Source organism: Chiloscyllium plagiosum, chromosome 35 (assembly GCF_004010195.1).
Source record: "Chiloscyllium plagiosum isolate BGI_BamShark_2017 chromosome 35, ASM401019v2, whole genome shotgun sequence".
NCBI lineage: Eukaryota > Metazoa > Chordata > Chondrichthyes > Orectolobiformes > Hemiscylliidae > Chiloscyllium > Chiloscyllium plagiosum.
The window spans coordinates 18,968,237-18,992,434 of NC_057744.1; the positions used below are offsets into that span (position 1 = coordinate 18,968,237).

At 38.6% G+C, this 24,198-nt stretch overlaps 2 protein-coding genes across 5 annotated transcripts in view; one reads left to right on the top strand and one right to left on the bottom strand.

The window, feature by feature from the left end:
• Positions 1-16,335, top strand: part of ncapd3 (non-SMC condensin II complex, subunit D3) — an 81,249-nt gene extending 64,914 nt beyond the window's left edge. For 2 of the 3 annotated variants that reach the window (XM_043676756.1, XM_043676757.1), the window contains 8 exons: positions 3,402-3,512; positions 5,086-5,262; positions 6,818-7,002; positions 7,760-7,920; positions 8,838-8,927; positions 10,647-10,718; positions 12,356-12,416; positions 14,037-16,335. In XM_043676756.1, the coding sequence (XP_043532691.1) occupies positions 3,402-3,512; positions 5,086-5,262; positions 6,818-7,002; positions 7,760-7,920; positions 8,838-8,927; positions 10,647-10,718; positions 12,356-12,416; positions 14,037-14,148 (969 nt within the window). In that variant the 3' untranslated portion in view covers positions 14,149-16,335. The remainder of the gene's footprint in view (positions 1-3,401; positions 3,513-5,085; positions 5,263-6,817; positions 7,003-7,759; positions 7,921-8,837; positions 8,928-10,646; positions 10,719-12,355; positions 12,417-14,036) is intronic. The other variant, XM_043676759.1, reaches the window with a different exon arrangement.
• Positions 16,336-16,376: 41 nt separating this feature from the next.
• jam3b (junctional adhesion molecule 3b) overlaps positions 16,377-24,198 on the bottom strand; it is a 94,357-nt gene continuing 86,535 nt past the window's right edge. For both annotated transcript variants that reach the window (XM_043676761.1, XM_043676760.1), the window contains 2 exons: positions 19,643-19,706; positions 16,377-19,157 (listed from right to left, as the gene is read on the bottom strand). In XM_043676761.1, the coding sequence (XP_043532696.1) occupies positions 19,122-19,157; positions 19,643-19,706 (100 nt within the window). In that variant the 3' untranslated portion in view covers positions 16,377-19,121. The remainder of the gene's footprint in view (positions 19,158-19,642; positions 19,707-24,198) is intronic.

The window sequence follows — 24,198 nt, forward strand, 5'->3', positions numbered from 1 at the left end:
TTTAAACAGGAGGTCCTCCGGTAGTAATATCTGGAATACTCCTGGTGCTACGAGCTCGTGAAGGTAGGAATAGGATGATAGAACAGATTAATGCATGGCTGAGGAGGTAGTGCAGGGGAGAAGGGTTCGCAGTTTTGGATCATTGGAATGTCTTCTGGGGTAGTGACCTGTACAATAAGGACAGATTGCATGTGAATTGGAAGGGACTAATATACTGGCAGGGAGATTTGTTAGAGCTGCTCGGGAGAATTTAAATTAGTAAGGTGGGGGTGGGACCTACAGAGATAGTGAGGAAAGAGATCAGTCCGAGATGGGTACAGTTGGGGAAAGGAGCAAGTCAAACAGCCAGGGCAGGCAGGAACAAAGCCGAGAATGAGGTAGATTAAATGATAAATTAAAATGCTTTTATTTCAATGCAAGAGGTCGAACAGGGAAGGCAGATGAACTTGGCATGGTTAGGGACATGGGCCTGGGATATCATAGTAATTACAGAGATGAGGCTGTGGGATGGACAGGATTGGCAGCTTAATATTCCAGGGTACAAATGATACAGGAAGGATAGAAAGGGTGCAGGAGAGGAGGGGGAGTGGCATTTTTGAACAGGATTAACATCATGGCTATATTAGGATATTCTTGGGAATACGTCCAAGGAAGTTATTAGGTGAGAAATAAGAAAGGGATGATCACATTATTGGGATTGTACTATAGACCTCCCAATAGTCAGCAGGAAATTGAGAAACAAATTTGTACGGAGATCTTAGCTACCTGTAAGAATAATAGGGTGGTAATGATAGGGTATTTTCCAAACATAGACTGGGACTGCCATAATATTAAGCATTTAGATGGAGAGGAATTTAAGTGTGTACAAGAAAATTTTCTGATTCAGTGTGTGAATGTACCTACTACAGTAGGTGCACAACTTGACCTACTGTAGGGGAAATAAGGCAGGGCAGGTGACAGGTGTCAGTGGGGGAGCACTTTGGGGCCAGCGACCGTAATTCTATAGTGATGGCGAAGGATAGAGCTGTTCTCAAAGTTATAGTTCTAAATTGAAGGAAAGCCAATTTTGACGGTATTGGGCAAGAACATTCAAAAGTTTATTGAGGATGGATGGTTGCAGATAACGGAACAGCTGAAAATTGGAAGCCTTCAAAAATGAGGTAATGATAGTCCAAAGGCAGTATGTTCCTGTTAGGGTGAAAGATAACGCTGGTAGGTGTAGGGAATGCAGGATGACGAGAGAAATTGAGGTTTCGATCAAGGGAGGAAGCATATGTTTAAGTGTAGACAGGAGAGATCGAATGAATCCGTATCATATAAAGGCAGTTGGAGTATACTTAAAATGGAAATCAGGAGGGCAAAAGGGGTACATGAGATAGCTTTGGCAAATAGAGTTAAGGAGAATCAAAAGGATTTTATCTGTAAATTAAGAACAAAAGAGTAATAAAGTAGGAGAATGGGTCTGAGTGGGGTACTCTTGAGAGGGTCAGTGTGGACTTGTGGGCTAAATGACCTGTTTCCAAATATAGAGATTCTATGATTCTGTGAAAGTGAAGGTATTTCATATGCTTTCCTTTGTTAGTCAGAGCATTTGAGTATAGGAGTTGGAATGTCATGATGCAGCTCTACAGGACATTCGGCCAGTTTTGGAATATTGTGTGCAATTCTGGTCTCCCTCCTATTGGAAGGGTGTTGTGAAACTTGAAAGGATTCACAAAAGATTTACAAGGATGTTGCCAGGGTTGGAGGATTTGAGCTACAGGAATAGGCTGAATCCAGGCTATTTTCCCGAGAGCTTCAAAGTCTGAGGATTGATCTTCTAGATGTTTATAAAATCATGATGGGCATGGATAGGGTAAATAGACAAGGTCTTTTCCCTGTGTGGGCGAGTCCAGAATTAGAGGGCAAATGTTTAAGGTGAGAGGGGAAAGATTAAAAAGGCACCTGGGGGGCAACATTTTCATAGAGGGTTGTGCATGTGTGAAATGAGCTGCCAGAGAAGTGGTGGAGTCTGGTACAATTACAACATTTAAAAGGCATCTGAGTGGGTATATGAATAGGAAAGGTTTAGAGGGATATGGGCCAAGTACTGACAAATGGGACTGGATTAGTTTAGAGTATCTGGTCGGCATGGACAAGTTGGACAGAAGGGTCTGTCTTCGTGCTGTATATCTCGATGACTGGTAAAGTCCGTGTTATAAAGCAACTCCTATGATGGAAATGTATTATGTACCTTCACTACTGCAGTGTATTTATAGTCGATCTTCAACCATGCCAACCAAAAATGGATTACATTTCATTGCAATATCAAGATTTAAACTCCTGTTGTCATCTAGTTAATCAAATGTATTTTTTATTTGCCTCATCAGCTGGCTTAGCATGTCCTGTATTTGTGTCTAATCTTTGGCAGTGAATTTTGGCGCCTTATTTATCATAGGGACATTGCAGTGAAGCCTCATCCTGTTCTGATCTGAAATGCACGTGCCTACTACCAATATTTGTCACTGGATAATGATCAATGCCAGAACTATTGTGGGACACTTATTGTTGTACCTTCTTGACACAGATTAGAGAGCAGACCAAGCCTTTAGTTTCCTAACCGTTTAGCTGCTTACTGGATAAATTTGCTGAGATATTCAGAAAACAAACACAGGTTTTCAATTTCAAAATGAAAACCAGTTTAATTTCATAACATAATTTTGGAGAACTGAAATGCTGAAATATAAATGAGGTAGAAAAGTCTAATTCACCAAGTGATGGAACTGAAGAAAGAACACTGGACAAATGCTGTCAGGTTATGGCAATAAAAGGATGCTTTATGGACCAAGTGTCGTTAAATGGGATAGAATCATAGAATCCCTAGTGTGGTAACAGGTCCTCTACCCCCAACAAGTCCACACCAACCCTCTGAAGAGTAACCCACCCAGACCCATTTCCCCTACTTTATATTTACCCCATACTAATGCACATAACCTATACGCCCCTGAACACTATGGACAATTTAGCATGGTCAAATCACCTAGCCTGCACATCTTTTGATTGTGGGAGGAAACCAGAGCACCCAGAGGAAACCCACGCAGACACAGGAAGAATGTGCAAACTCCACACAGACAGTTGCCCGAGGTGGGAATTGAACCCGGATCCCTAGCGTTGTGAGGCAGCAGTGCTAACCACTGAGCCACCATGCCGATTACTGTAGTTTGGGCCGAAGAGCCAATTTTTATGGTGTATGACTCTATAATGTGCTGCTATCATCAATCAACAAGTCATACATTTAGCTGATATATATTCCATTTATTTATAAGTATCTATAAGCTTTTCATTTTTGGTAAACAATCTATTGAAAGATGAAAATTAGTTTGTTTATTGAAGACTCAAAACAACTGCTTTTTTGTTTACAGGTGCAAAAGAAGAATTTTGTAGAAAACATCATCCCTATTGTAACATCCTTAAAGAATCAACTGGAACAGAAACATCTCCCGGCACTAAAGGATCTCATGCATTACTTGCGTGTAAGAGACCGCTGTTGGAAATTGTTGTTCATGCACTATTCTTATTCCCTGAATGTCCCGACATTCTGAAACAATAAATCTAGAACTGTGGACATTGAATAAATTAATAGATGCATGGATTGTAATTATGACCTGGATGATCTTTTTAAAACAGTTACAGAAAGCTCTTCATTTCTAATAGAAGTAGAATATTGGGCAATATGAATTGGCACCTGAGAAAAAACCTTTGATGTAAGGCATATAATGTAGATCCATTTGTAATTCTGTTGGAGGGTACTGTTCAGGATTAGACTGGCATACGTTTGGGGCTGTTTTTAACCGTTTTAGGCTATTTCTGTACATGGCCGCAAGGTGTCATGCTAACAGTAAAGGGCTAATTTTAATATGATAGGTGGCTAAAGGGTTAAAATACAAAAAAAATTGGAGGTGTGTTGCAGTTCATTAATTCTTGAGAGGTCAATAATTTTAAAAGGAAATAAAAACTATGTATTTATATTTGTATAGCCCTTTCATGCCCACTGTCCTTCAGAACAGATGAAGACTCATTGGTCTCAAAACATTACTTAGGTTTCTTCCCGCAGACTTGCTGAGTTTCAGCAATTTGTTTCTGTATCAGATCGCTAACATATAGAGGAATAAAGAATGCTTGCTGTTGTAATATAGCCAAATTTGCACTTAGCACAGTCCTACAGACAATAATGTGGAATGACCTGATGATGTGTTCTTTTGTGATACAAATTGGGGGATAAATATTGACACAGGATGAACTAACCCTAATTTTCTTTGAGATGGTGCCTTCGGAATCTTTAACAAACCCTTCAGCAATCAAATGTGGCATTGAAATTTGGTGAGGCCAACTGTGCAGTGATCTTTTAGTCTTGGTTTTTGTGCTCAAGCCCTGCAGTGGAATTGAAGCTGGATATCTTTTACTCTAAGGTGATATTGCTACCAACTGGACCACCGCTAACACTAGATAATGTTTCAATAAGGATATGTGCTTCAAACTTTTATTAAAATTTTTCATTTAATGGCTTACAGTGCAGGATAGGTTTTCTAAGGCTTTGGAAAACCAGCAATTGGAGGAAGGTGACCACACACCGATCCAGCAACCAAATGCCTATCCAGCACTGTTTGTGGCTACCTTTGCAAAAATCTAATGTATGAGAAACAGGAGTTTGGCCTCTCAAACTACCTGCTTTCTTCTGTGATTTGAAGTTCCTTTCACGTGCCTAATCTGTTTTATAACGTTGCTACGCAAATCTGAAATGATTTCCTTTTGCTGGATGTGTCCACACTCCAAACTCAGTGGTTAGGAACATGATATCTTTCTCTGGTTCTGCTCGTGCTGTTGACTGCTGAGATGAAAATGGAATTGGGGCATTGATAAGATTCCTTCTTTAAGGATCATGTTTAACATTTCCTTGGAGCCTTCCCCTGAAAGTCGGACTACCAAGGAAACAGCACACATGGGCTACTGCAGGCATGCAAAGTTCAGCACCTGCACACGTTTCACTGTGATAGAGATAAAGGAAGATTTTGTCTTTAATACAGTGTTCATTTTCAATTTCTGCAGGAAGTAATGCAGGATTATCGAAATGAGGTCAAGGATTTCTTTGCTGTTGATAAACAACTGGCAGCTGAATTGGAATATGATCTAAAAAAATATGAAGAACAGCTTGTTAGGGAGGAAGAGGAAAGACAAAATCTACCAACTGCACTGGAAATGACAAACCCAACAAGCACAACTGTAGTACGTCTCAGCTGGTTGTTATTTGATTACACTTTCATAAAATATCTTGGAATGCTTTGCACTACAGAACTGTAAACTGTCATCACAAATTGACATAAGTTCACTCCAGCTTTCCATTGTGCCTCTGTACAAGAACTATTTCTTTCTATTTCACAATAAAATTTTTAAATTAATGTTGTTTCTAAAGGCAAATGGAATATTGGCATTAATTGTAATAGAAATGTTGTGTAAGGATGTTTTGACTGCTGTGCAGTGCTTTCGTGAGACCACAGTTGGAAAATTTTGATCTCCTTTTGTGAGCATTTGGGAGCAAATTAAGAATGAGGTTTCATTTTAACATTATAATGAATTTTTTTTTCCTCTCTGGGTAATTTCGCCTTTGTCTCAGAAAAAATAGAGTATGGGTAATTGAATTTATTCAAGATGGAGCTAGATCGATTTTTGTTTGGATGGGTGTAAAGGTTATGAGAGACAGACCGGTAAGTGGGTAGTGTTGAGGAAGTGGGAGGCTGCAGAAGAACTTGGACAGACAAAGAGAATAGACAAAATAGTGGCAGATGGAATAGAATGAAGAAAGCATGGGGTTATGCACTTTAGTGGGGAGAATGTGGCGTAGACTATTTTCTAACTGGGGAAAGGTTTAGAAATCTGAAGCACAAAAGGACTTGGGAGTCCTGGTTCAGGACTCTTGAAGTGAATGCAGTGACCATCACTATTTAGGAAGGCAAATGCAATGTTAGCATTCGTTTTGAGACAGCTGTAATACAAGTGTAGCAGTGTACTGCTGAGGCCATATAAAGTTCTGGTCAGACTGAGTTTGGAATATTGTGAGCAGTCTTGGGTTCTATATCTAAGGAAATAAATGCTCCATTGGAGCGGGTGTCCAGAGGAGATTCACATAAATGATCCTTGGAATCAAGGGTTTGTTGTATGAGGAGCCATTGAGGAATCTGGGTTGATACTCTATCGAGTTTAGAAGGTTGAAGGGAGGGAGGTTTTTTTGAAATGTATAGGATATTGAGAGGCCTGGACAGAATGGACATGGAGATGATGTTTCCACTACTAGAGGATACTAGGACATGCACGCACAGTCCCAAGTGAAGGAATGACCTTTTAGAACGAGAGGAGGTGTATTTTCTTCAGTCAGTGGATAGTGAGTCTGTGAAATTCATTGCATCAGAATGCTGTGGAGGCCAAATCACTGAGCTTCTTTAAGACAGCAATAGGTTCTTGATTAGTAAGAGGATCAAGGGATATGGGGAGAAGACTGGAAAATAGGGTTGAGGAAACGTACCAGAGCACTCTGCTCTTGTATCTTATGGAGATGAGACTACAGTCAATCATCCCCATTTTTTAATTTAATGGCAGTGCAGCATTAAAGGACTGAAAAGATCAGTAGTAGACTAAAGCCTTAAGTTTCTGTGAATGCTTCCCTCAGAAATACAGAAGTAATATGACCGCTAGGATATTACCAATGTTGTGAGAATCAAACATGTTTATATATGCCTTAAATGTCAAAACCCAATTTCACTTTTATTTTTTACCTTTTTTTAAGTTATCACCCAGAGTTTCACCTGCAGCAATGTCTGATGCACAGACTGGCAGCGAAGCACCGTCTCCTCTAGGTCTGAAGACAGCCCAACCTACAACATCACCGCAGAAGACACCCACTTTGGCTTCATGTGGATTTATTACTCCGAAAACTGGAATGCTGAAAATACCTAAATTCACAAAACCTAGGTAGAAAAACTAAATTATCCTCTTTATAGCATTTTTTAAATCATTTTCTGATGGACCACTACCATGTAACTGCCATGAAACAAAAATGGCTGCTTCTTTGTGCTTTTGGTTTTGAATGGATAATGAATTTGGTGTTTCATAGCTTTATTGAACTGAATGATGGACTGATACCTCTTGCAATTTAGTGTTCTTATATCCTGACATTTAACTCTGAACTACAGTTACCCAATAAAACGAATAAAAGTTTAATATGTAATTCAATATGCAGGACCATGGGTATGCCCAAAATAAAACAACCATTGTTGTACTGAGCTATTTTAAATGCTTAAATGTGTCACTGGATGTTGACATTTAATTATCGCTTACGTGTGAAAAGCAATTCCAGTGAAATGTACGAGATATTCATCTTGAGTATCATGCTAGCGCAAACTAAACAAAAAAAAACAAACGGCTTTTTCTCCATGGATGCTGCCAGACCTGCTGGGTTTTTCCAGCAGAGTTAACATTCCAGGTCTGCTGACCCTTCCAGTTTCTCATTGGGGCATCTGCAGTTCTTTTGGCTTTCACACAATAGAATATAGGATCTGGAAGAAGATTATAAATGCAGAAAAGCATCAGCTGGTGTCAGTTGCAGCTTCACCAAAGTTTTACCAACTTTGTCTAAAATTTTATTCTCTATCAAACTGAGAATGAACTAAAATACAGCCTGGGCTATACATATAAAAAAACTGAAGCTATGTGCATCTGTGCATTACAGATCGGTGTCACTGAGTTCAGTGGCTATTCTGAATTCTGCAAGGAAGGCAGCAGAATTGGATAAGAAAAAACGCAAAAGCAGCTCTGGGTGGATTCCATCGTCTTCCATCGGAAACAGTAACATAGAACAAAGACTGGCTGTTGGACATGACTGTTCTGTTGGTAGGACAGTTTTTAGTGATGGCACTTATGTTAATTTAATTAAATTTCTGATGTGTGATAATGAATCCTTTTTCAAAAATATGCAGTTTTCCTAATGAAACAGGGAATTTCAAATGCCTAAAACTTATATCCTATGAGTACAGTTTTTTTGTTTTGTGTAAAATAAGCAATTTTTAAAATACTATGTTAAGATGGCATTTCTGTATCCTTTGTGCTCAAGATTATTTAATGAAGCCACAGACCTAGGAGATTATACCATGATAGCAAATGAATGCACCTCCAGGTGATACTGTGGATAACTGACTAGAAAGAGCCCAGGTCCAATCTTCGCAACAAAAATTAGTTGCTCTTTTAGATACCAATAGAGACAGCAGAGTTGATTTCTTTACCTCAGACTTTAGTTTTGGTTAGGGAGGGGTGGGGGTTTGCTGTGTCACTGATCAGGAGTCATCAGATTGAAATTCATTATGAAATTGAGCATGAAGAAATTAGAAATTGAATTCCAAAGTTGGTACGGTATGAAGTGTTTTGCCGAGGACAATAAGTGAGTAGAGCACACTGTATTTTTCAGGAATAGATGTTTATGGGGAGACAGCAGAGTGCGAATTGTTTTAGATTGCCCTTGCAGGGAGCTGGCACAGCGGTGTTGGCCTTGTGTGATTTTCCTCACTTATAAATTGCTATTGCCATTCACTGCTGTAATTTCATTAAATTTAGACTATTAATAAGATTTATGGAAATCTGTTGGGGTTTTTTTGTAAATCCAAGGGTTATTTTACTTGGCATTACATAAGGTAAACGTTTGTCCAAGCATTCAGTGAGGGTACATAAACTTGAATATTGTAGCTCAATGTTTAGGCTTTAATGTTAAAATGAACACTCTTCACACTTGTTTAACTAATATTCTCTTTGCGAAGTTTCATTCCAGGGCTCAGGACAGCGTACAAGATCAGAAGCTTTGTCTGCTAATTCATCTGTGGTTGAACGAGCTGTCAGTACTCCTGATCGTAAGTGTAGTTACAGTCCTGTATAAATTGGGAACAAGAGCAGGTCATTTGACTGCACTAACCTGCTTGCAATTCAATAAATGGTGAACTGTGGCACCTCTACACTTTCCCACCTAACCCAGTAACCCTTGTTAGGCCATAATTTATCTCTGCCCTGAAAATATCTAATAACCTTCACCTCCAACTTTCTCTGCAGCAGAGTAGTGCCACCTTTGGTGATGGGCATTCTGATAGTGTCCTGGTGGTCATACTATTCAGGCATCTACCCACTATCCCAGCCAGATCCATACTTGGACTGAAACTGAAACTTGATTTGTGCCTCCTCCAACAATTCAGTACTGAATTATGATTTTGAAATGTACAGTTGCCAGAATGAATTATTTGTGCATTTCAAATGAAACACTGAACATTGAGTTTGCAGAAGTGCTATATACTATTAATTTCAATTAAATATTGACTTACAAATTGCTGTAAAAATACTACACAAGAAGGAACTGTGCGATAGAACACACTAATTGGGTTTGAGTTAAAGTTTCTACTTGTGGATAAGTTGAATTTGTTGGGAAAATTCTCTTCCAAGTTCAATAGCTGAAAGAAAAATCAGACCTCTTAGTTGTAGCAATACTGATGACATTGGAAGAATCTGTAGAAATTAGTGTTTTACCCATTAATCATAGAAAATGCAGCAGCAATCAGATTATGGCAATCTACCTAGATTGAGAAGGAATTTTGTAAAATACACAAAGTACCAATTGAATTAATTGGTTAACTGAATTTTAATTCATATCTAATTAAAATTGTGATATTTAAAAACATTAACTCTGTTATGGAAAAATAACTTTCATAACCCAGGACATCTGAAAGACCTTTTGAGGCCAGGAAGCTGAGGCTTCATAAGCAGCAGAGAGATACATGACCATATAATTTTACTGTGAGTGAGGGATGGATTTTAGATGGGCCATGACAACTTCCCTGTTGTCCTTTGAACATTTCCTCTCATATAAGCTTCAGAATCCATGGCAGAGTTAGTACAGTACTTTAGCACTTCAGTAGGAAAGTACAATTCTGCTGCCTTGCTATCCTCTGGAGAGGTTCATTATAATGCTATGAGCAACACTGATTTCAAACCTTGTCTGATTTAAAATTTCTGCAAAAAAAATTTGATTTTGCTCAGTGCCCAATTTGTTTTTTTACCAGTAGGCGGTGCTGTGAATCTCAATAGATTCACATCCTTGTCACCACGTCTCACTTGGAACTATTTAGAAATCAATATTTAAAAGACTTAAGTACTGTGCACAGTCTAAATCTTCCAATTGCCATTTTCTACTTTATCCTTTATTTCTTTCCCCACAACTAAATTCCAGAATGTCCAAATAATCTGCTAATTATGATAATTGGGTTGGGGATGAAAATGGATTGTCAACACATTTGAACTGATGTAGGATCAATCATTTTCAGGAAAGATGACAAAGTTGGCTGGATAATACAATTCATTTGGGGAACTAGATTTAAGTGCTGAGAGTTCAGTATGGAATAAAACCTTATTTGCAATCCTGTTAGGTTTGGCATCAATGCATAAACAGCCTTATAATCTGTTCTATACTCAGTCAAAAATATGCTCAGCTTCCAAAGAAAGTCTAGTATCCAATTAAAATAGTACAACTGTATACCAGTAATAAATATGCTTCTTTAGTAATTAATTAGTCCATTTTCTTTCAGGAACAATTGATAATGTGACCTTTGCTGCAGGAGTCAGTTACATCAGTACAACACAAACGCCGTCTGAAAAATGTGAGTTTGCAGTGTGCCTGTTGCATTTTAACTTGCAACTAAAATATCAAGCAGTTTTTTTTTGTACCTACCTTTTTTGTAATTTGTATATTTAATATAGGATTCTACTTCTGAAAAATATTTGTTCGTTTCAGTATGTAAGCCAGCTAGAGGGACATGTAAACATTTTAGCCTTCTGGAATATTTTTCAGCTGTGCATTAGCCTTTTACAAAATCTCTAATAAAGATTGCTGATAGTTCTGTGGTTGTTCCAACCACAAAATCTAGGCTGTCACTGTTGTCCTAATTACATGTAGATAGCAGAGGTTGCTCTCATAATTTCAACATTGTTGTTTGAGATTCCTATTCTTCCAGTTATGATTTAAGTCTTGGATCTCTCGAGTGACATGAACTCCACTTTCAAGTATTAGTCTCCTTTGGGAAAAAGAATGGCACCTTATTGAATCACCATATATTCATGTAGAAGGTTGACATTTTTCATGGGTAATATTTTCAACAGATTAAAGCCCATGCTGGGTCTTTTGAGATGCCAACTACACCTCATTATTCGTCAAGATTTTGAATCTAGCAGTGAAAAGCTGATTCAGATTTTGTAGCAATTTTTCTGATTTGAATGAGAGAAGAACAAGTGTGGCAGAGATTCACGACTGGGAGTAGTATTGGTAATGACAAAAATGAGCTAAAGCTGAAGATTTTGCGACCAAATATCAAAATTTTTGCAAGTGATTAAATTTACTGTTTGAGTATAGGTAGTGGTGTATTTGGGTTCTTAATGGTATACTAATGAACAGCTCTTCAGCCCTGGATGGAATGTTAAATTCTTTTTTTTAGGAAAGCAATTTCAGCCACTATCTCTTATACCCATCGTTATTTTGCATACCTATGTCAATGGTGGCAGAATTGAAACTAGCATCAGTAAAGTGAAATTCATGCCACTGCACTCACTAGGTCTTGGTGGGCAACCTTCTGAGGTCAGCAAGAAGTGCCATCACTTTGCTGTTTGTAACATTTGGCCCTTGATATCTGGAACGAGACAAGTTAAACTGAATACATGCATTGAGATAGAGCCCGTTTGGCAATAAAACATTAGAAGGAATAACTATGGTTTAAAATAAATTTGTTTGTAATTTGGATAGAGACTTTTCAGATTTGTTACACAAGTACACAGTCCTTTATCTGAAATCCAAAGTTTTTATTCCTCCATAACAAGGTTGGTTGGTGGGCAAACAGTTAACCCGACTCCACACCCACTTGACCCATGTCACTCAGATGTGATGTTGGGGCATCAATTCTGTCTCAGAGCTCGTAGTACTCATAGGCGCATCTGCTATTCAGTAAGATTTTTTAAAATTTCACCATTAAACTGTCACTTATTCCAAAACCCAAAAATTCCGAATTCTAAAAAGGAATAACGCTGTAAACACTATTCTGTAACACCTGATTTTTAGAAATATATATTAACAGCAAAATTCTTAATTTTATTGAGAACTAGTCATGTTGGATGTTCTTGAGTGCACATGCACAATAAATCTCTGGAATAATTAAATATGACTGAAGATTTAAACTTTAATTGCATTATTTTATGATATTGCTATCTAACTGAGAAATAAGCGATTGGCCTTTTTTAAATACAACAGATGAGGAACATGCACAGGAGGAGCAGAAAAGCATGCTGTGTCTAATGTCTCCAGATAAACCGTAAGTAGCTAAATACTAGAATGCTGTATTCAGCCATTGAAAGAGTCATAGAGATGTACAGCATGGAAACAGACCCTTCGGTCCAACCCAATCTAGTCCCACCTGCCAGCACCCAGCCCATATCCCTCCAAACCCTTCCTATTCATATACCCATCCAAATGCCTCTGAAATGTTGCAATTGTACCAGCCTCCACCACATCCTCTGGCAGCTCATTCCATACACGTACCACCCTCTGCATGAAAAGAGACCGAAGGGGCAACTTTTTATATTTTTCCCCTCTCACCCTAAACCTATGCCCTCTAGTTCTATCCATGCCTCTCAGTTTTATAAACCTCTATAAGGTCACCCCTCAGCCTCCGACGCTCCAGGGACGCTCCGACGCCCCAGCCTGTTCAGCCTCTCCCTGTAGCTCAGATCCTCCAACGCTGGCAATATCCTTGTAAATCTTTTCTGAACCCTTTCAAGTTTCACAACATCTTTCCGATAGGAAGGGGCCCAGAATTGCACACAATATTCCAACAGTGGCCTAACCAATGTCCTGTACAGCTGCAACTCCTGTACTCAATACTCTGACCAATAAAAGAAAGCATACCAAACGCTGCCTTCACTATCCTATCTACCTGCGACTCCACTTTCAAGGAGCTATGAACTTGCACTCCAAGGTCTCTTTGTTCAGCAACACTCTCTAGGACCTTATCATTCAGTGTATAAGTCCTGCTAAGATTTGCTTTCCCAAAATGCAGCACCTCGCATTTATCTGAATTAAACTCCATCTGCCACTTCTCATCTGGTCCAGATCCTGTTGTAATCTGAGGTAACCCCCTTTACTGTCCACTACACCTCCAATTTTGGTGTCATCTGCAAACTTACTAACTACCTTGCTCCCCTGTATAATATACATAAGAAATCTGACTCTGAAGGTTTTTTCAAAGGTAAAGAATTAAAAGCCTTAGTGTCATTTGAACGCATAACACTTTTAGATAACTTATTCCCTTGCTGTTAACATGGCATGTTTCACTATCTGCCTGTTCTGAGTTACACATAAATTCACATTTACATGCAAATACTGCAGCAACAGAAGGTATGATGAGATTAAACAAAATCTGGAAGCTAATGACAAGACAAGCTGAAAGAACTAAACTGGCTACAAACATTTAATGTGACTATTTATTACTTTGTCAGTTTCGCTGGCACTTCTACTTAGCATTAAATTAATGGCAGTCATTACTTCATGGTAACTAATTTGCAAGTACAGTTGACTTATCCTAGAAATCTATTTTAAGAATTTCTACCAATTCATACCCTCCTTCCTGATCCCCCAGTTTTCAGCTCATGCCAAAAATATTCTGTATATTAAGGGGGTAAAACATTGAATGTTTCTTAGGGGATATACTCTGGTCTTCTCAGGATGAAAGAAAAACAAGAAAACCTTGTTTGTCCATAATCACTCATGGTCCTTTCAAATAGATCAGTCATTAAATCTGCTAAAGAATAATATTTACAAAGAACTTACAAGACAAATTGTCACAACTTTTTTTTTTAAAAAACTGACTCATTGCTCACTGTTTTTGTAAATCTTTGGTTCATACATTTTGTATGTTATGTATCTGTTCCCTTAGAGTTCCTCATCCCCGTCAGTGGAATGTGAAGTCACCAGCTAACAGGAACACAAATCAAATCCAAGGCAGAACAAGATCACAGAAGAAATATCCCCTCAGGCCTTCAAACTAAAGAAATTTATATTGTGCAGTTGTGTACTTTTGAGAATTTTGTATACTTAGAGAACAAGCTCAAAGAATTACTTCAAGGGAAAGACATTTCAGTGGACACCTTTTAGTTCATTTCTTAAACCCCTTTTCCCAAAATATACAGAGAACTGAAAACATTTGTTAATTACTTTTACAGATTCCCTAGTTACTTCTCAGCCTAATGAAAAGTTACAATTCTAACAAGCCACTAAAAGCTGTCCTGCATACTTAGTATTACTATTCTTCTGGTGAACCCACTGGATTCTCAAGGCTACAAGGGGAATTCAAATTAAGCTGAAATACAAAAACTTGTTTTCCTAGCAGGTTTATACCACCTTTGGGGTATTGAAACATCTTAACAGGACTTCTGTACGGGTCCTGCTTTGACTCCTCCAAGATTACTACAGTCTGCTTTAGGAAGCCCCATGTGAGTGTGTAAAACTGGAAGTTAGTTTTAAAAATGGATTCAAGCGATGTAATGAATCTGTCCTATTACAAATTCACTTCATATGTCATATGGTTGTCACATTCTGAAGAACAATGAAAAGAGATGGTGACAAAATAATCAATATACAACAAATTTTATGCTAAATAAACAAGGCCAAAGGCTGAGTGACTTTAAATTCTTTAATTATGTAATTAATATTGTAAATGTAATATTTGCTTCTTTTTCAATGTATAATTATGTTTATGTACTGGGATGCCTCTGAGGAAACCATTCAGTTTCTGTACATTAAGATTTATACAGATTGGTGGTTTAAACAATCCTTTATTCTCATTGAGATTTCCAATGTCACTTTTAAAAGGTGCGAAACTGTGGCAGTGTGTGTATACAAATTCTTTTTGAAAACAAGAACAGTGAAGAACTGACAAATATTTGAATTACCTAATTGCACCACATGGTGGTGCTGTGTACTGAAGATTGGAACTAGTTATTTTGTTGGTTTCAGATCTACTGTTGAACTAGTGCTTCAATTTAATAACTATCAAACATATTTTTTTTCTCTTGGGACCCAAAGGATGTTCAGCATAATTACTAGGTGGTTAAGCAAAGTAAATACTACTTAAGTAAACCACTAAGATAATTGCAAAGAAGTGGAAATTTTATTGTTCACTACCCAGCAACCTTTTAATAAGTAAGCAGCTGGGGTCTGAAGCTCTGCCTACATAACTGAATAATTGAGCATTACTTGCATAAATCATATATAAAAGAATGGTGTTCAAGAGAAATTTTACAAAGGTTGGTTAGAATCTGTAAAGTATAGTAGCAAAGAAAATTTCAATTTCAGTTTTGGATAGAGTTGTGCATGGCTCTAGTAAACTTGCTGCCCTTTCAGCAAGCTACAAAAATTCAGCAAAATCCCAGCAGTAGGATTGAAGTAGTAGGCTTGATAAATCAGTGCTGTTTCAAATAGAAATCTACAAGATATTTTGACTGAAGGATTATTTACATCCCTGAGGTTACGCAAAGCTACATTAAAAACCGAATTAAAAGTTTGTTATCCTACAGCTGTGTTTGAAGTACCAGATGAATGAATTAAGTCAAACCAAAGTTTTAAGATTTGCTGTTGAGTTGCATCATTTGAATTGTCAGTGTTTCACATTTAAATATGCAGTTAAATTAATTACAGCTATGACAGTAGTGAAAATGTAGGAATATTAAAAATTTTAAAACTAATGTAAATACTTGTTTATTTCTTCTTCACAATACTCAAAGAAACCCAGAATCTGAGATTTAAACCCTGTTTTGATACAAATGCACTTGGTATCAAGGAACTATAGTGTTTTGGGGAAATTTCATTTTACTTCAAAAAACTTGGACATTTAGAGATTGACTATCTGCCACATTTACTTGAATTTAATTCCTGCAAGTTTATGTATGTAAAGTGCCTGATTCTTTTGCTGTTTACAAGCATGTAGTTTTCTCCATTTACAACTGGCTGTAAAAACCAGGAGTGCAGAGAAGGTATTTTAAAATGTTAGTTAGTACCACTCCAGCAGATGGTATGTCTTCACCTATCAAAGGGTTCACAAATTAACTTCACTCTGAAAATAAAATGCAGAAATTATACTTGTGCATAAATCCTACATGCCAAGCTTTCCAATCAAAATAAGGTCCAATGCCATTTTTTGTGGATGAATGAATATTCTACCCCCAATATATAAAAATGCTAATATACAAACATTATTTCTTAATGATTCTATTTAATAAATGATTCTATTTAATAAATAATTGTGTAATGAAGCTCTATGCTGGAATAGTGTACAAAATATCTATTAAAGATAATCCAGTAAGATTACAATTCAAAAGTGACATTTATTCCTCAAAAGTTTGTCAACTTGTTAATAAGAACACATAGCTCAGCATTACAGAATATAAAACAACATTTTTAACAAAATATACTAACTTCAGTGCAAAAACCAAAAATAAGGAAACACTTAATGTTCAGTGATTTTTTTCTTTTCAATATCTGAAAATCTCACAATATTGAACTATAAAATGCAATCCCTGTCTTCTGAAACAACCAAATCATATTAGGTTAGGTCAGACAAAATTAGTACGTTTTCTCTAGATTATGAAATCCACAAAAACAGTTCCTATATTTCTAATCACTTCAAATTTTACATTAGATTCCATACAGAAGTGTTTAACTAGTATGATATGCATTTCTAATACAACCTATAGTATAGATTAAAGCCAGAGTTATCAATATTGATATATACAAAGTGTCCAGGATTACTCTGCTCCCTTTATACTATAAATTAATTGAACAAACCTTTGGAAGGAAAAGCATGTTTCCTTTTTGGATACATCAAAATTGAACTGAGAATTGAGGATGGTTTCACATTTATGAAAATCATTGGACTGCATGATTTCTTTAAAAAATGAACAAACTGAAGCAACTTCTTGGGGGTGGACTGTTGGGGTATAATCTACACATGCACAGAGCATAGATTTACTATGAGGACTGGCCTTTAAGTTGGAATGAAGTTCAACGTCTGTATTTTTAAGCTTCATTGAAGTGAATTAAGCATGCCACAATAGATTTGAATTCTTCAAAGTTTCACTTAATGATCTCTAGCCCCCAAAAGAGATAAACTTTACACAAGTATAGCTGTAGTATTAAATGCATCTAAAATATACACATCACTACCATTTTACAAAAAAAAGTGTGCAAGTTAGGAATCAAGGCTTTGAAATATTTATTGATACTATTTTTGTAAAAGTAAGAACATTTAGAAATATTAAATTATAAAATGCAAATCAGTGGACTCTGACGCAACCAGATCCATTTTGTTTTATCATTAATACTGTGCGCTTGTTAAAGACTTGAACCAGCACCTTTTTGCGAACAAGTCTCAGAATATTAACTGGCACTTTGATAGTGCAGCATACTCTCACTAAGAGGTTCGGTTGAATCAAGGCTGTCTACCGATCCAGGTAAATATTGAAGATCCTGTGACAGTATTCATAGAAAAACAAGGTCTCCTAATCATGACAAATGTATCAATCCCCTAATATTGCAAAATAATTACTTGGTTTATCTCACTTTTTTGTATGGAATCTTAACTGCCCATCGACTTCCTACCCAATAAAAAATGACACTTGATGGTTGTCAAGGTGCTATATAAAATGTTGGACTTGCTTTTTAATGCTTAGTTTGTATTATATAGCAAAGACTGCAAGAGAGAGTACTTTTTTGGGAGCAACCCTTCTTCCTATTTTGTAAAATTCAAACTGCTCTTTTGATTATCGTTTATAGTTGTTTGAACTGCAAAAGTTCAAAGCTGTATTGAATTTGATCATTTCAGTCTAACAAGTTTTAAGTCTTTGAGTTAAGAGTAACTGAGACAAACTTTAAATTCAAAGAATAGCGAAAGATCATCGTTTTGATTGTGTCTCCAAAACTGAAAACGTTTGCTACTAATCAAGTGATCAAATAGTAAAAATACCTGTTGAAATAAATACTGGCCTGAACTGGGTTTTTTTGGGTCAGGGTGGGAATGTTACAAGTGCAAAGCTTCACCATGTTCCTCAGTTGTAAAAAGGCTTTGTTTACCATTCTACTCATTCATTTGAATTTGCACGTCTGCTGAAACAAAAATTGATTTAAACGTTGGCATTTTTCAATACTATTTAAGTATGCCTTCTTCAAAGTTTATTTAATAATTGTTTTTTTTTTAAACTTTGTCTGCGTTTTAAAAAAAGCCATCAAGTAATTTTGTTGGCTTAACATTTCAACACGAAGGAGTGAGTATTGAAAACCTCAATCTTTGAAATAGTTTGACTGATGATCGCCTTATAGATTTCTATTTTTACCTTGAGTAATTTCTTAGTAGTTTGCTTGTTAATGCAGAGCTCTGGTTTAATGAACTAACACTATTTTGAATACTTTTACACTTTCTGCACAAGTTTCCATTAAATAAACTTTGATTTCAAATGAATACAGGATCTGGAGAGATTTCTCAAAACAAGTACTCATCAACTTAAATATTATTCACAGGCAATTCTGATTTTCAAATCCATTTTCTAGATCAAAACTTGAACTAAATACAGGAAAATACAATCTCAAAACAAAACAATGATTTGAGTCTATTATTTGAATTGTGATATAACTGATAAAGTTTACTGCTTCTTGGCCTTTCATGTATATTTTTTTTTCAGAATCTGATACTGGGGCTTTAACCTTATATTACAACAGCAGATAATTAGGGAACCTTGTTACCAGCACCAAAACAACTTTTGATATCAAAAATGTAAATTAAATTTTAAAAAATGTAGTGGCAGCAAATAGTGGTCAACAGCTTTGGCAAAAAGTCATATTGTTACAAGTCTCTGGATATTAACCTTTTATAGATTTGTGACCCATACATAAATATTTAAATTCACTATTGGTTTAAGTTCCTTTACAAAAAGTATGTCTGTCGTCTTCAGTTCTCTGGTCTTCTCCCATTTTAGATAACAAAGGATGACTTGTGTCGGAAATCTCCCTATAATGGAGGAAAGGGGCAAGTTACATAGTGTATACAAAAATCAGTCACCGAGTGTGCAAAGAAATTTCCATAGACCAGAAGCTCACTTCATTTTATGGAGTTCAGATCAGTGAACTCTTAAACATGTTTCATTAAACAAGCACACCAGCGGATCTATTATCAGTAGAACTTTAGGATTAAGATTCCGAATATGCCCTTTTCAAATATCTAAAATGATGACGTTGCCTCAGTACATCAACCCCTTGTCTGCCAACAACCTTTAACTGTTTCATATTCATGTACAGTCAATTTTTCTCTAATGCAATGTCTGCATTCTTGGGCAACTCCACATTAGAGAAAGGTTGAGCTTTAGCAACAATGCTTCAAGTGTTGGCACTATAACTGCTTTACAGCCAATACATATATACATATATTGCACTTTAGAAACAGCACCTCAGATTTGTCAATCATGTTAGAGCAAATTTGCGTTGATGAAATCTTACCTCATTGTCCACAGGATTTGATCTGACATAGTCAACATCATCTGCTTTTGAAGAGGCCTGGTAACTGAAATTTAAAATGCTTGATTTTGTATGGTTGCATTACTAAGTCCCGGTAATTATTAAAACACTTAAATTTACGATGCTTAGCTTAAAAAAGGTTAATAAATGTATACTTGCCTTTATTAGTTGAGGGTTAGTTAGCAGAGAGGTTATGTTAGAACTATATAAAATGTTGGTTGGTTGTATCGTGTATGGTTTGGGATCCACATTACAGGAAGGATGTGATAGAACTGAAGAGGATGCTGAGAATTACAAGGATGTTGCCTGGGCTGGAGACTTTAAGCTTTCAGGAAAGATTGGACAGATTGATTTTGTTTTTGTTGGAGCAGAAGAGATTGAGACAAGACATGATTACATGTATAAAATAATAAGTGCACAAAGTAGACAGGAAGAAACATTACCCCTGGATGGAGGGATCAATAACCAGGGGCAGAAGATTTATAGAGGAGATCAGATTACTTACAGTGGGGAAACAGGTCCTTCAGCCCAACAAGTCCACAACGACCCGCCAAAGCGCAACCCACCCAGACCCATTCCCCTACATTTACCCCTAACACTACGGGCAATTTAGTATGGCCAATTCACCTGACCTGCACATTTTTGGACTGTGGGAGGAAACCGGAGCACCCGGAGGAAATCCATGCAGACAAGGGGAGAATGTGCAAACTCCACACAGTCATTTGCGAGATGTGAGGAAAATCTTTTTCACCTAAAGGTTGGTGGGAAACTGGAACTCACTGTCTATTAGTGTAGATGCAGAGACCCTTATGATATTTAAGCAGTATTTAGATGTGCTGGAAAATGAGATTAGACACTGAGTGCGTATGGGAAAATTAACAGTGAAATTCACAACTGATCTTGGAAGAATTGTTTGGGTGAAGTTCACAGCACAGCATAAGTTAATTGTTTTAAGTGGCCTACAAAAAGTCTACAGTAGTGAGCAGAATGGGTTCTTTCTTGATTATATGTTTTTTGAGATATGTCTCTTGATTAAACTTAAAGTATAAGCCATAACTACAAAACACTACCCCAGGTTAGATTAATAGAGGAATAAGACTTATTTTCTGGGTCTGTAGATTGTGAAGGAGCAAAAATGGCCTTTTCAATGATATGTACTTAGATGGGGGAGTTTAAAGAGAGTTTCAGGGTTACTGCGGATCATATCAGATCGAATGGATTGGTTGGAGAGACAGTTAGAAGCAATGAGGAATTTGCAACAGCAACAGTATGTGATGGATAGCAGTTACAGGAAGGTGAGGGTATGGTCTCAGATAGTCACAGAGATGGGCTAACTCCAGGAAAGGTAGGCACTTAGTGCAGGTGTGTTCTGTGGCTATACTCATTTCAAACAAGTATGCTATTTTGGAAAATGTAGGGGGGTGATGGCTGATTGTGCTATATTCCCCTGAGAATCCAAGTTTCTGATATTGAGACTGGCTCTAATGTAACGAGGGGTACATCAGGTTCCAAGAGATAAATTGTATTAGGGGATTCTCTAGTCTGAGGTACAGACAGATGTTTCTGCAGCAAAAAATCAGAATGGTGTGTTGCTTCCCTGGTGCCAGGATCAAGGATGTCTCAGAAAGGGTGCAGAATGTTCTCACGGGGGAGATGGGCCTGCAAGAGGTCATTGTCCACATTGGAACCAACGACATAGGAAGGGAAAGGGTTGAGATTCTGAAGGGTGATTACAGAGACTTGGGCAAGAATTTAAAAAGGAGGTCCTCTAGAGTAGAAATATCTGGAATATTCCCTGTGCTACAAGCGAGTGAGGGCAGGAGTAGGAGGATAGAACAGATGAATGCATGGCTGAGGAGCTGGTGTACGGGAGAAGGATTCACATTTTTGGATCATTGGAATCTCTTTTGGGGTAGAAGTGACCTGTACAAGGAGGTCGGATTGTACCCAAATTGGAAGGGGACTAATATACTGGCAGATGAGCTCAGGGCATGGTTAGGAACATGGGACTGGGATATCATTGCAATTACAGAAACATGACTCTGGGATGGACAGGGCTGACAGCTTAATGTTCCAGGATACAAATGCTACAGGAAGGCAAGAAAGGGAGGCGAGAGAGGAGGGGGAGTGGCATTTTTGATAAGGGATAGCATTACAGTTGTGCTGAAGGAAATACATCCAGGGAAATTATTTGGGTGGAACTGAGAAATAAGAAAGGAATGATGACCTTGTTGGGATTGTATTATAGACCCCCCAAATAGTCAGAGGGAAATTGAGAAACAAACTTGTAAGGAGATCTCAGCTATCTGTAAGAAGAATAGGGTAGTTATGGTAGGGGATTTTAACTTTCCAAACATAGACTGGGACTGCCGTAGTGTTAAGGGTTTAGATGGAGAGCAATTTCTTAAGTGTGTACAAGACAATTTTCTGATTCAGTATGAGGATGTATCTACTAGAGAAGGTGCAAAACCTGACCTACTCTTGGGAAATAAGGCAGAGTAAGTGACTGAGGTGTCAGTGGGGGAGCATATTGGGGTCAGCTGCCATAATTCTATTCCTTTTCCATCACTAAAAGTTGAAGTTCTAAATTGGACATAGGCCAATTTTGACGGTATTAGGCAAGAACTTTCAAAGCTGATTGGGGACAGATGTTCACAGGCAAACAGACGGCTGGAAAATGGGAACCTTCGGAAATGAGAACGAGAATCCAGAGAAAGTATATTCGTGTCAGGGTGAAATGAAAGGCTGGTAGGTAGAGAGAACGCTGAGTGACTAAAGAAATTGAGGGTTTGCTTAAGAAAAAGGAAGCATATGTAAGATATAGACAGGCTAGATCGAGTGAATCCTGAGCAGAGTATAAAGGCAGTAGGAGTGTACTTAAGAGGGAAATCAAGAGGGCAGAAAAGGTGACACTAGATAGCTTTGGCAAATAGAATTAAGGAGAATCCAAAGGTTTTTTACAAATATATTAAGGACAAAAGGGGAACGAGGGAGAGAATAGAGCCCCTCAAAGATCCTTTGTCTGGAACCGCAGAAAATGGGGGAAATACTGAGTATTTTAGAACATAGAAGAATACAGCGCAGTACAGGCCCTTTGGCCCTCAATGTTGCACCGATCCAAGCCCACCTAACCTATACTAACCCACTATCCTCCATATACCTATCCAATGCCCGCTTAAATGCCCATAAAGAGGGAGAGTCCACCACTGCTACTGGCAGGGCATTCCATGAACTTTATTTCAATGTCCTTCCTACCGAAGTGCATCACCTCACACTGCTGACACACTGCCCTCCGACACACTGCCCTCCTGGCACACTGCTCCCTGACACACTGCCCTCTGACACACTTCACCCTGACACACTGCACCCCTAACACTCTGCTCCCTGACACATTGCCCTCTGACACACTGCACCTTGACACACTGCCCCCTGACACACTACACCTGACACACTGCTCCCTGACAGACTGCCCTCTGGCACACTACACCCTGACATACTGCCCCCTGACACACTGCCCTCCGACACACTGCTCCCTGACACACTGCCCTCTGATACACAGCACCTTGACACATTGCCCCCGACACACTGCTCTCCGACACACTGCCCCCCTGACACACTGCTCCCTGAAACACTGCCCTCTGACACACTGCACCCTAACACACTGCCCCCTGACACACTGCTCCCCTAACACACTGCTCCCTGACACACTGCCCTCTGACACATTGCACCCTGACACACTGCCCCCTGACACACTACACCTGACACACTGCTCCCTGACACACTGCCCTCTGACACACTACACTCTGACACACTGCACCCTGACACACTTCCCCTAACACACTGCTTCCTGACACACTGCTCCCTGACACACTGGCCCCGGACACATTGACACACTGCCCCCTGACACACTTCACCCTTACACACTGCCCCCTGACACACTGCACCCTGACACACTACACCCTGACACACTACACCCTGACACACTGCCACTGACACACTGCCCCCGGGCACACTGACACCCGACAAACAGCAACCTGACACACGCTCCCCGACACACAGCCCCCTGACACACTGCACTCTGACACACTCCCCTGACACACTTCTCCGTGACACACTGCCCCTTGACACACTGCCACCTTACACACTTCACCCTGACACACAGCCACCTGACACACTGGCCCCCGACACACTGCACCACTCACATACTGCACCCTGACACACTGCACCCTGACACAATCCCCTGACACACTACACCCTGACAAACTACACTCTGACACACTGCTCCCTGACACACTTCACCTTGACACACTGACCCCCTGACACACTGCACCATGACACACTGCACCTGACACACTGCACACTGACACACTGCCCCCTGACACACTACACCTTGACACACTGCCACCTTACACACTTCACCCTGACACACAGCCACCTGACACACTGGCCCCCGACACACTGCACCACTCACATACTGCACCCTGACACACTGCACCCTGACACAATCCCCTGACACACTACACCCTGACAAACTACAC